The following is a 13,558-nucleotide window of genomic DNA, read 5'->3' as shown; positions in this document are numbered from 1 at the left end:
TTTGAGATAGGCATTCTATTGCTTTCGGCTGCTGCAGCCAAAAACAATAGGATGCCGAGCCGGGATCAGCGTTATGACGGCGCAGACCTCGGGGATCGCTCCACCGCAACCACGTCGCCGGGGGCGATCCCCCCCAGTAGACACCAGGGGAGGGAAAAAGCTGCGTTTTTAATGCAGCTGTCTACTTTGACAGCTGCATTTCAAAAGCTTATTAGCAGGCACGGCAATCGGACCGTGCCCGCTAATAGCCGCAGTTCCGGGCTGCATAAAGCACCCGGGATCGCGGCGGTTCAGAGCGGGGCCGCCACGCGCCCCCCTCTGAACTCCCCTAGCGAAGCCAGGACGTACAGGTACGCCCTGGGTCGTCTAGGGATTAAACACCACGATCGCTATAGATTGCAGCGCTTGAGGGTTAATGTGAAGCAGCTGCGGGATCGCAGCTGCCTCTCATTACCTCCGGCCCCGGACACACTGATGTGTGCGGGACCGCTCTCACTGCAGCGGTCCCGCACACATAATAAGCCCCTCAGTCAGAAACGTATATATACATTCCTACTGCACGGATATGTGCAGTAGGAACATATATATACAGATTACTGACTGGAAGGGGTTGATGAGTAAGCCATGCCAACATCATGTGGCAGAGAGTTTCACAGTCTCACTGCTCTTACAGTAAAGAATCCTTGGGTGTGCTGATGGTGAAATCTTCTTTCCTCTAGATCAGGGGTGGGGAACCTTTTCCATGTCGAGGGCCGGTCGGGCATTAATAAAATCATTCGAGGGCCGCATACCGTGTGCGGAAGTTAGTAGCGTGGGTTTGCAGCACCCGAGGCAAGGCAAAGTATTGTTCCCCTAGTGCCCCTGCTATTGTAGTTAACTCCCAGTGATGCCCCTGCTATTGTAGTTAACCCCCCCAGTGATGCCCCTTGTAGTCTAGTTAACCCCCAAGTCATGTCCCTGGTAGCCTAGTTAACCCCCCCAGTGATGCCTCTGGTAGGCCTAGTTAACCCCCATCAGTCATGTCCCTGGTAGCCTAGTTAACCCCCATCAGGCATGTCCCTGGTGGCCTAGTAAACCCCCATCAGGCATGTCCCTGGTGGCCTAGTTAACCCCCATCAGGCATGTCCCTGGTGGCCTAGTTAACCCCCATCAGGCATGTCCCTGGTGGCCTAGTTAACCCCCATCAGGCATGTCCCTGGTGGCCTAGTTAACCCCCATCAGGCATGTCCCTGGTGGCCTAGTTAACCCCCATCAGGCATGTCCCTGGTGGCCTAGTTAACCCCCATCAGGCATGTCCCTGGTGGCCTAGTTAACCCCCAAATAAAAAAAATAAACATCCCACTCACCTTACCTCCGCTCCCACGCTGCCCATGTCCTCTTCTGTCCCAGGTCCTCTGTGCCGGTCTTTCTCCTGCAGGCGGCGCGCAATGAAATGACGTCATCCGCTCTGCTGGGGAAGAAGCCGGCATAGACAGCATCCTCCTGTGTCCGGCAGCTGTCACAGACACCGGAAGATGCTGTGTATGCCGGCTCCTTCCTCCTCCAGAGTGGCGCGCATCACAGGGGAGCTGCGGGTCGCATCGGGAGGTCTCAGGGGCCGGATGCGGCCCGCGGGCCGGAGGTTCCCCACCCCTGCTCTAGATGTAGAGGATGCCCCCTTGTCATGGTTACAGACCTAGGAGTAAAAAGACCACTTTGTTGTGAACTGTTTAGTTAGTAGGCAAGGTGACCCAGTTTTCCTTTTTTTATATAATTATTTATTTTACTTGCTTTGAAGAAAATAAAACTAATGTGTGTCAAGAGCACCCGTCAAACCCAGGAGACTGTGATCCCACGAGCTAATCCCCTTACAACACCCTAAAATAAAAGTGCACCAAATTGGTAAAGAGGACCAAATGCATGCAATGGGATTGTGTGAATACTATTCTTCACTTGTTTTATTGGCAATGTGTCCCCCCATTCTGGGGAACTTTTGATGTACTGTTTACCATATTGTCCTTTTTGTATACCGTTTTTATGTTTCTATTAAAATAAAAATACAGTTAAAAAATAAAACAAATTGGTAAAGAGGCAAAAGACCATGTTTTATATTGGCACATCTTTCTCACTGTCCACAAGTCACCCCTTGAAATCTAGTTATGAGCTGGCATAACATCTGACAATTTCTGGCGTAAATTATGTTAAATTTACTGGGCAACAGAAGGTCATGCCCTATTGCTTATTCCTGCAAATTTTTTTGTGTGGTGTAAAAAAAAATCTCTCTCTCTCTATCTATCTATCTATATTTATATATATAAATATATATATTTTTTTTTTTTTTTTTTTTTACTCCATATAACCCCCCCTTTTATCTTTATCATAGGTTATTTGACATATACTTTTTTTGTGGTAGTTACTCTAATGTTTTAATATTACAGATCTTCATCAAGCTGCAGACTCTCACCAGCTGCTTCAGAAAATCATTGCAGGACTCCAGATGGATTAATATGCAGTGGCAGAGGCAAATGTGACTGTGGGGTTTGTGTGTGTGAAGTAAAAGAACCTGGCAAATACTACGGGCCTTTGTGTGAGTGCCATGACTGGGTATGTCATACCTATGATGGACATGTTTGTGGAGGTAAGTTAACAAAAGTCTTTATTAGGTAATTACAGCCTAAGGCCATTTTTACATTAAAGGGGTAGTGTGGTGCTAAAAAATTATTCACAGAATAACACACATTACAAAGTTATGCAACTTTGTAATGTATGTTATGTCTGAATCGCCCCCTTCCCCGTGTTCCACCACCCCCGCCCGTGTACCCGGAAGTGTGTGGTGCATTATACATTACCTGATCTGCGCCATCTTGTGCCAAACGTCATCTACGGACGGAGGGCCGAATCGCTGCCGCCATCCCCCCTCCGCCGAGTCATAACTGTGCTCAGCCGCGATTGGCTGAGCACAGTTATGCTCAGCCAATCGCGGCTGAGCAGCTGATGAATGTATAATGCACCAACACTTCCGGGTACACGGGTGGGGATGGTGGGACACGGGGAAGGGGGCAATTCACAGACATAACATACATTACAAAGTTGTATAACTTTGTAATGTGTGTTATTCTGTGAATAATTTTTTAGCGCTGCACTACTCCTTTAACTTATTTCATGCACATTCTTGTGTTCATATTACGGATGCAAGGCTTGTCCTAACCACATGTCTAAATACTATAAGGCTGGGACTTGGCTCTCTAATATGGACACAAACATTGGCATGCAATACACTTATGTGAGGCTGAACTAAATTTGGGATGTGGGATATGGCTTTGGTTGCAATTTTTCTTGGGCACCAGGGCACTGTTGAATATTTTGCAAGTCTTTTTAAATCTACTTGTTTGCTAGTTCTATATATATTCCCAATGCCGTTCACACAACAGGGGGCACTCCTGTATATGAACAGATTTTATTTTAAAAAAATGATTCTGGTACTATATGTCTATGCACCATCATAATATAGCATGTATCATTACACCCGAGCTAAAGCACTGGAGGCGGGCCAACCCACCCCCAGTGGGAGGAACCCTGTGCCTCTCTATGATGTGGCTCCATTAGAATCAATGGAGCCATATCATAGAGGGGTGGGTTGGCTCGCCTCCAGTGCTTCAGCCCAGCCCTGATGGTACACTCACTTTAAAGGACAACTCCAGGCAAAAGTATTTTTCAATATGTTATTACTTATGGAAAGTTAGACAAATTCCTAATGTACATTAACCTCTTAAGGACGAAGCCAATTTTCGTTTTTGCGTCTTCGTTTTTACCTCCTTGTGTTTAAAAGGCCATAGCACTTGCATTTTTTCACCTAGAAACCCACATGAGGCCTTATTTTTTGCGTCACTAATAGTACTTTGCAATGGCTTACTTAATTTTTGCATAAAATATGCTGCGAAACCAGAAACAATTATATGTGTGGTGAAATTGAAAAAAAATATATAACCTTCAAAAGAAAAAAAAGTTTCTAAAAATTGCTCTATTACCATGCTTATAACGCTTTTATCCTTTGGTCTATGGGGCTGATTGAGGTGTCATTATTTGTGCCATGATGTGTCCTTTCTATCAATACCTTGATTGCATATATGCGACTTTTTGATCGCTTTTTATTACAATTTTTCTGGATTTAATGCGACCAAAAATTGTGCAATTTTTGCATTTTGGTGGGTCTTTGCGCTTACGCAGTTTACTGTGCGAGATCAGGAATGTGATAAATTAATAGTTTGCGCAATTACGCACGCGGGGATTCCAGGCATGTTTGTTTATTTATTTATTTTTAATTATAAAATTGGAAAAGGGGGGGGGGGTGATTCAGACTTTTATTAGGGGAGGGTTTTTTTTATTAATAGAAACACTTTTTTTTTTTACACTTATACAGTAATTAGATCTCCCATAGAGATCAGTATACTTGTGTTACACAGTACCGATCCATGAGATCGGTGCTCTATTGCTTTAGCCTGCTGCAGATCATTGCAATAGAATACAGAGTTGGAATGACGCTGAGGCCCGACTCAGTGAGATGAAGGCATCCCTCCTCCAAGATCGCATCGCAGAGGAGATCCAACTACTAGACACCAGGGATGGGCTGCATTTAAGACATAGATGCAGCTGTCATGTTTGACAGCTGCATCTAACGGTCTTAATTAGCGAGAGCAGTCCTGTGCTGCAGATAGCAGTCGGGATTGCAGCAATTCAGAGCGGGGTCGCGGTGTACGGCATATGTCCTTAAGAGGTAAATTATGGGAAATGCACATATACTGCTATTTCCCTTAAATTAGCAGATCATGGAATCTTCAAATGCTCTCAAAAATTGTGACGTCACAAATCGGTTGTAATTCCTATGGTGTGTCCAGCAGGGGGTGCACTATATATGGAATTCAATGAATACCATTGACTTCTATATATAGTGTGCCCTTGGCTGTCTATGTAACACGTCTGTCTACACACATATACACTATACTACTCCCCCATCATTTGCTCAAAGTATGGCTATCTTCATCACCAATCCGCCCGCCCTGCTGCCACCACATATGCTCTGTACAACTCATCCCATCATCTGCTCATAGTATGAGCAGATGATGAGGAAGTAGAATCAGGGCTATCCTTATCAACGCCTCCGCTGTTGCCGCCCCTGCACTGCAGTGTACATGATCCTGGAGCAGCAAGAGACCATTCCGAAGCTCCGGATCACTATTCCCACCCTGGCCTACTTCTTCCCTGAGACCAGGGCCTTAATTACAGCAGTGGCGGCCAGCGTAAACAAGCCAGAGGTATGCATTGGGTGCAGGGGTAGGCATCAGCAGGATGCAAGGACGGCATCAGCGGTGGCGACAGGGGTCCGGGCAGGTCCGCTGCTGTAATTGAGGCCCCGGTCTCAGGGAGGAAGTAGGCTGCAGTGGGAATAGTGATCCGGAGCTCCGGAATGGTCTCTTGCTTCTCCAGGATCAGGCAAACTTCATTGCAGGGGTGGCATCGGCAGTGGCATCGGCAGATAGCCGTGGTACTACTTCCCCATCATCTGCTCATACTATGAACAGATAATGGGAGTAGTAGTACAGAGCATATGTGGCGGCAGCAGGGGGTGATGGTGGATGGCCCAAGTACTACTCCCCCATCATCTGCTAATAATATGAGCAGATGATGGGGGAGTAGTAAAGTGTAAATGTGTGCAGACAGACGTGTTACATAGACAGCAATTGATTCCATAGAGTTTCCAGCACAATATACTGTATATAGAAGTCAATCGTACTTATTGAATTCTACATATAGTGCGCCCCCTGCTGGACACTCCATAAGAATTACAACCGATTCATGACGTCATGGTTTTTGAGAGCATTTGAAGATTCTATGATCTACTAAATTAAGGGAAATAGCAGTATATGTGCATTTCCCATAATTAATGTACATTAGGAATTTGTCTAACTTTCCATAAGAAATAACAAATTAAAAAATACTTTCGGCCGAACTTCTCCTTTAACCTGATGCCAGATTCTAATAGGGAAGGGGTTGGGGAGTGCAGACCAGGGATGGGGGATAAATGGCAGTTTAGTTGCAGCTGTCATCCATGACAGCTACATCTAAACGGCTCATTAGCGGGCGCAGCAATCGGACCGGGCCCGCTAATAGCTTCTGTTCTGGGCTATTAATAAAATCCGGGATCGCAGCTCTGAACTCCCCTACCCGACCAAAGACGTACAGTTACGTCCTTGGTTATAAAGGTTAAACCCCCTTACGCCAGAAATGTTTATACACATTTTTACTGCACATCAGCAGTAGGAATGTATATAGCTATATGGTTGATGGAAGGGGTTAAAAGAGCCATATTTGTTCTACTGTATATCTTGGAAAAAGAGAATGAAAAAATCATAGGTTACTGTGTCACCTTTTCATTGATTTTTTTTTTCTGTAAATTTCTAAATAGTCTTCTTTACAAGTTTCCTACCATTTGGCTGCTACTCACAGTAAGGTAATATAAGTCTGATAGAAGAACTTTCTTGCCTCTTAGTTATAGAGAGAGCATGAGTAGTGGAGTAAAGGTTACACAGCTCTAAGTAAAAGAGAGAGAGTTTAAGAAGGGATAATCCTCTCTCTACCTTCAAGCCTGTAGCTAGGGAAGAAAGCACATACAAGGCATTGTGCATCTTTGTAAACATCTATTGAGGAAATGTTTTTGCACCATAATACATACAAAGCTAGAAAAAAATGCTTTTTAGGGTACAAACACACACACTGTATACGCAGCGTATTTTCTGATGTGATACGCAGCAGATACTCAGCAGATTAGATCTAAATAACTGAACACAGCATCAAATCTGCACCATCAAATCTGCTGCAGATCTGCTGCGTATCTGCTGCGTATACGGTGTGTGTGTTTGTACTAAGGGGTATTCCAGAGAGTAGATTTATTTTTTAGTATGTTGCTTTGATAACATTACTTTAATATGTTAATATTATTTTTGTAACTAGCAGAGCGAGCAGGGAAAGTAACCACAGAACCCCCCCCCCCCCCAGGGTACTTTATACTCTAGTAAACATAACCAGTACATGGGAGGCCTACTCTATATGAGTAGCACTGTATGGGAACTGCAGGGACGCTAGCATTGGTGGAAGCAGCTCATGCTGCATGTTGGATTAATGTAGAGGCACAGGCCTTTACATAAATGCTGATGCTTGGAGCTTTTATACCTGATATATACCCTCTGCACACAGACATGCCCCCTTTAGTCCCCTTAGCTTGAATGGAATAAGCAGCAAAAAGGTTGCAAAAGCTTTTCTGTCTGCCCTTGGTGTGCAGAATGATAAATCCGAACTCCCTCCAAGATGAACATACTTTCTATTCTTTAAGGTGGAATTTTTTCAAATATACCAGAGGGTGGATTTATATAATATGTGGAAAGAATTCATTGCCTCCCCAAAATGTGTTTTCCTAAGGTGAGGGGGAGGAAACCCTAGGCATGTGAACAGAAACTTCTAAGTACTTTCACACCAACGTGTCATTTTCAAAAGCCAAAAAACACAATTAGATCAGCTTCAATGTAAAAGGAATTCCGTTAGGAAAGGGAATAAATACTAAGCATTCCAGCCAAGGGCTTGGCACATTTACATAGGAAAAAATAGACTTTTAATAAGTTCTAAGCCAAGTAGTTTAAAGTAGGACTATTGAAGCCTGTAATTATACAGTATACTGTAAATACTTCATTTTGCTATATTTTTTTTTATCATTAAACTCACTGATTAGGCACTATTCTACTTAGCAATAATCTGCAGTTACTAACTAATTTCATACTTAAAAGTAAAGATGCACTTAAAATGTTGGATAAGTTGTAGGTTTAGGGTGGCTACACACGTAACTGATCCTCAGCGGATTTCACGCTGCAAATTTGCAGTGAAATCCACTGCGGAGCCAGTGCCATTCATCCCTATGAGAACACATATTCGCAGCAGGATTGACATCCTGCTGTGAGTATGTGAGTTAACCCCCCGCTGCCCGCAGCCCGCCGCCAAGAGCATACATTACCTGCTCGGCGCCGCGGCTCACTTGCAGCCCATGTCAATCCCGCTGTGAGTATGTGTTCTCGTGGGGATGAATGGCACTGGATCCCTTTTCGTGTGAAGGCATCCTAAAGCATTTTTGTATTTTTATTTATTTTTTTGTTGACTGATTTTTCTCAAAATTCTTAGAGCTAAATTTAGAACTAAAGTTAGAACTAAATATTCCCTTTAAGTGTAAGGGTATGTTCACAGAGGGCTGATATGCTGCAGATTTGTTTGATAGAAAAGTCAAAATCTGCATGAAACCTGCAGCATTTTACACCCTGAGGCTATGTTCTAACACAGTATTTTTGCCGTTATTTAAATACAACAGCCGTTATTTGCCATCCACTTATTTTCAGTGGTGTGTGAACATAGCCTTTCTGTGTTTTCAGTGCACTCCTGGTTTTGGTTGCAAAATACTGAGCAAAAACACTGTGTGGGAACATAGCCTTAGGCTACGTGCATAGGGAGCAAAAGTGGCGGAGAGAGGAGATGCGCAAGCCTCCTATAGACTGTCATTATGACTGGGAGGCTGGCGGCATTCTGCAGTGAAGAATTCCACCGCAGAATTCCGCCACTTTTGCTCCATGTGCATGTAGCCTTAAAATAATTTGCAGTGTTCTAGGATAAAACATATCTATTTTTTGCTTCCATGTGCCCTTGGTGCAGCTGCTAGGGATGACCTCTGTGCAGACCCAGTGACATTGTCTCTCGAGCAGCTGACTCACAGGTGTGTAGCATGTGGGCGCATATATAAGAATAATAGAGAGATAGTACAGGTAGGAGGAAATGCTTTTCAACCCTGATTTCAGATAGCAGAATTATATTAACAGTTTACTAGAATAAGAGACAACACAGTTCAGAGCAGAGTTCAGAATTCAGAAATGTAGTTTATGAACAGCCAAAAAAACAAATGCAGAATCCCATTTTCCCAAGAAAAGAGGCACAATCACAAAACCATTTTCAATTGCACAAAACACTTTACTGTTGTCTTTCACAAAGAGCACACATCAGGATAGAAGTGTGGAGCTCCTCATCTCTTTTCAGCTGTCAATCTGAAAACCAGTTGGTACTGATGAAACGTTGTCCTACCCTGGACGAGGAACCAGTGCATCAGCCACTGTTGAATTTGATGGTGTTGGTGTAACAGAGTGGGCAGGTGTGTCTAGTCAATACAGAACTGCCCTACACTTGGAGAATGGTACAGTGACAAGCCCATACTACTTGAATAGCCTTATTAATCCAGTCATTGGGCCTCTGCATGGGCCTAATTTCATCTTCCTGGAATACAATGCTCCAGCTCATTGAGTAGTGTATGTTATTAGTTTGTTAGATTTCACTTATCAGACTGTATATCTAGTAGCAGTAAAAGGTAAAACTCTCACTCATAGTTTACATGGCATATTGTATAGCATTAATATACCTAATCCTAAATAAGTTCCTTATTATTCCTACATTAAAAATGTACAGATCTACATGACATGCCACCCAGGATTCCTGACACATTTTAAATGGTTAATCCTAATATATAGTAATGGTGCTATGAATAAGGATTAACTGTCTAAAACATGTCAGACAAGCTGGCTCGCATTTCATATAGATCTGTACACATTTAATGTTGGAATACTAAAGAAAAAATGATTTAGAATTATTCCAATTTTACTGGATGATTTTAGTTTTTTGGACACACAGAGTAGCAATTTTTCTCCTGACCGGTCCGTGCAACTGGAAATCCCATTTCAAGAGCGATGTGATACACATATATAACAAGATCAGTGTAAATTAGGGGGAAAAAAGCTTGAACTTTAATTGATACAAAGGCAGATGATTTCACCCTACTATAGGAATATGTTAATGCTGTTTAATATGCTTAGAGCTAATTAAAACAAGACCTGTGAGAATACTCAGTGAAAATACCGTCTTTTGTTATAGTGATAATTGTTAATTAAATGTTGTGCTGTTTGAGATACTCGAGGCAATGATATGGCAGGTGGAGGTAAATGTCATAAAGCTGATTGTCCTCCTTAGAGGGTTGTCTACATTCGCTCACTGTCTTTTCTTATTCTTAACATTGGTCCACTCCAATCTCGTTCAATGTCTGTGCAGAAATTTCTAAATTGTGGCAATGTGAGAAGTTTAGTATTTTTATGCAGGCATCTGAACAGTAATCTGTATAAATGAAAAATATAATTAAATATGTATAAAATATTGTCTCTCTCACTGCAGACAGTAGTGAACCTAGAAGAGATATCAATAGGCTGCCAATTATGGTGTTGGCTCTACTATTGAAGACCGAAGGGTACAGTGTTGATTTCCCCCTCTATAACCTTTCCATGACTGTTGAGTCAATTCTTTGCTCATCTCCAAGCGACACATACTGTAGCAGTTACATGGTCTTCCACTACTGCGTGTATCTTCTTGCTGCTAAGGATGCTGCTAAGCACTTATAGTGATTGGCTGTGTGGGAATTTCCTATGTGGTTGGATTAAGAGCAAAAAGCACTGATAGTGGGAACTAGCACAGTTAAAGTGGTACTAAGACAAAAATGTTATCAAATAGTCTGAAAAAATTATACAAATTTGGAAATTACTTCAATATGAAAATCCCAGTCCTTTCAGTACTTATCAGATGCTGTATGCCCTATAGGAAGTGGTATATACTCTCCAGTCTGACATGATGCTCTCTGTTGCTCTGTTGCCACCTCTGTTCATGTCAGAAACTGTCCAGAGCAGTAGCAAATCCCAACAGAAAACCCCTCCTGCTCTGGATAGTTCCTGACATGGATAGTGGTGGCAGCAGAGAGGCATGAAAATATCTGAAAATATTTTATTCATAGCATAAGAAAAAAAAAAATCTGTTTACCTCTTACATAGATTTTTTTTTTTGCTGATTTTTGGGTCTTACTACTTATGTGTAGTGCTATCTTTCTCTCTTGATGATCAGTGTAAAAGACAGAAAATGTAGTGACTGTCTTCCGTCTTCCACTCTGATCATCAATCTTACCTAATTTAGGAACAAATCTTAGAAGCTGGCAGCAGCTCCCCATCTAACATTTTATCTAATGCTATACACAGAGTTGTATCTGTTACATGACCATTACAGCTGAGTGGCCCCTTAAGGTGTATTCGGCAGAAAATTCACTTTTCCCGTGTCCACAGGGGTCCGATACAGAGATCGCCGAGGGTTCAGGGGTCGGACCCCCGCGATCTCCTACTTTTCCCCTATCCTTTGGATAGGGGAGAAGTGAATTTTCCCCAGAATACCTCTTTAATTCTCTTGACTTACCATGTATTTTGTCTAAATAAGGATTTAACAACACATGCGAGCAACTTTGCTGTGTTTTCTATTTTATATCTTTCTCTTTTTACATATACAGGCTTATAGAATGGTACGAAGGAAGTATATGAAGAGAGATGAGCGAGCCAGGCTGAGGATGGGGTTCGTTTGAACCTGAACCATCAGCATTTGAATCCCGCTGTCTGCCTGCTCTGTGGGGTAGGTGTAGATAGCCTGTGGCCTGGCTCGCTCATCTCTATATATGAACCATAAATAATAAGTGATAAGAATAAAATGGTGTGAATAGTGTAGAAGAAAATTTAGAAAATTTTATTCCATAACACTATTTATTAGTAAGATATAAGGAGCTGTGTGTGAGGGACCATTTTCTGTACTGGTCAGTGGAGGGAGACAGAGCAAGGGTAACTAGGGGGTTTGCAAGGGCTACACTGCAATACATCCTGGCATATACAATTGCTTCCTGGGCACATAATTGCACGTGCATGCCAACAGAATGTAAAGAGAACAGACCTGCAGCGATGCAAAGAAATACACTAAAAAGGTCAAAAGGGTGATATCTTTATTTTTATTTTTATTTTATTTTTTATTCCGTAGCATAACCACTTTAACTTGGATGGAGGGAATGCTGTTATCAAAGGGGAGAGATAGAGATTACTCAAGGCAGCACATGGTGGCTGGAGGTGCAGATCCGCCCACCATGCGCTACCTTCAGTTATCCCTCTGCCATCTCTCTTCCCTCTCATCCTATCCTCCATCTCCAAAAGGTTTATTGGCAGTCATTAAGTGGTTGAAAATTATTGTCCTCTCTCCTGACAGGTTAGCTTTCATTTGGTCACACTGTAAATCTACTTAGAAGATTGCTCAAGAGGGAGGGAAGAGAGGGGATGAAGACTGAGCTGTTAAAAGCATTTCTTCTGGTGGATTTCACTTTGATAGAGACAGAGTAGCCCGCATTATGTAAAAAACGTTGAGGCTTTGGAAGAGAAAGTGGGCTACATTTTTAATAAAGACCTATGGAAACCTATGGTTCTTTAATAAATACAATTTAGTAGTAAACAAAACTGCATTTAAAAGTATTCATAGCCTTTAAAAGACCCCTTTTTCTGGAATGCCTGTGGGGGTGGGTGTAGGAGTGAAAAAAATAATATAAACTTACCTCACTGGCTCCTGTGCTGCCATCCATACACAATCAAACCAAAACAAGGATCCACAAGGGATCACAAAAAATGCAGGACAGTCATAAATAAATAAATATAATTGTAATCTTTATTCTAATATTTCATTGAAAATGACATAAATATGAAGGGATTGAAACATAACCAAATACATACATTTAATGAGGGGACATGAAAAGATGTTCTATGAAATCATATATTGCACATGCATGAAAATAAATAAGGGCTAAAGGAACTGTAGCAATACAGGCAACCTCCACTGTGTAGTAAGCGATGTAAACAATTGTAAATAGCAGCAAAAAAATAAATATATATATATATATAGAGATGTACACAGGTAAGATCCTATATTAAGTCACAGTTGCTCAATGAGCAACCTGTGCAGGTGACGTCACCAAAAGTATATGATATATATATATGAACGCTAGGAGGATGCGTGCATTGCAACAGGTCCCACTCACCTACTCACCCTAGGCACGTTTCGCGTGGCTCGTTTTTTTTCAAGGGATCCCCAGTTTATTTAGCCCTTATTTATTTTCATGCATGTGCAATATATGATTTCATAGAACATCTTTTCATGTCCCCGCATTAAATGTATGTATTTGGTTATGTTTCAATCCCTTCATATTTATGTCATTTTTAATGAAATATTTGAATAAAGATTACAATTATATTTATTTATGACTGTCCTGCATTTTTTGTGATCCATTGTGGATCCTTGTTTTGGTTTGATATATATTCTTTTGTGCGTTAAGGACTTACATTTTTTTTTGGGCAGTCTATTTAGGTCATCCATACACAATGTTCCACTCCCCGGTGTGCATCCACTTCTGGGTTTTGAAACATAACATAGCAGGCATGCTCAGCCATTAAGCAGCAGCACGGGAGCCAGGGAGGTAAGAGAGGTAAGTATCTCCTGGTCAGGCAACCTTTTAGAACTGTGGTTTGTGATGACTTTTTAACATTAGCTGGAATAATAATAACCATTTATCTGCAAACATGGACAGGCTGCATACAAAAGGTCAGAACCG

The 13,558-nt window shown here is 42.0% G+C and overlaps 1 protein-coding gene across 1 annotated transcript in view; it reads left to right on the top strand.

Annotated features, from left to right (window-relative positions):
• The window catches only part of ITGBL1 (integrin subunit beta like 1), a 175,608-nt gene that overhangs the window by 22,381 nt on the left and 139,669 nt on the right, over positions 1 to 13,558 (top strand). Inside the window, exon 2 of the mRNA XM_069970707.1 lies at positions 2,418 to 2,617. Coding sequence (XP_069826808.1) covers positions 2,418 to 2,617 — 200 coding nt within the window. The remainder of the gene's footprint in view (positions 1 to 2,417; positions 2,618 to 13,558) is intronic.

Source organism: Dendropsophus ebraccatus, chromosome 5 (assembly GCF_027789765.1).
Source record: "Dendropsophus ebraccatus isolate aDenEbr1 chromosome 5, aDenEbr1.pat, whole genome shotgun sequence".
Taxonomy (NCBI): domain Eukaryota; kingdom Metazoa; phylum Chordata; class Amphibia; order Anura; family Hylidae; genus Dendropsophus; species Dendropsophus ebraccatus.
The sequence above is the reverse complement of the archived record's forward strand: the minus strand, read 5'-3'. Positions and strand labels throughout refer to the sequence as shown.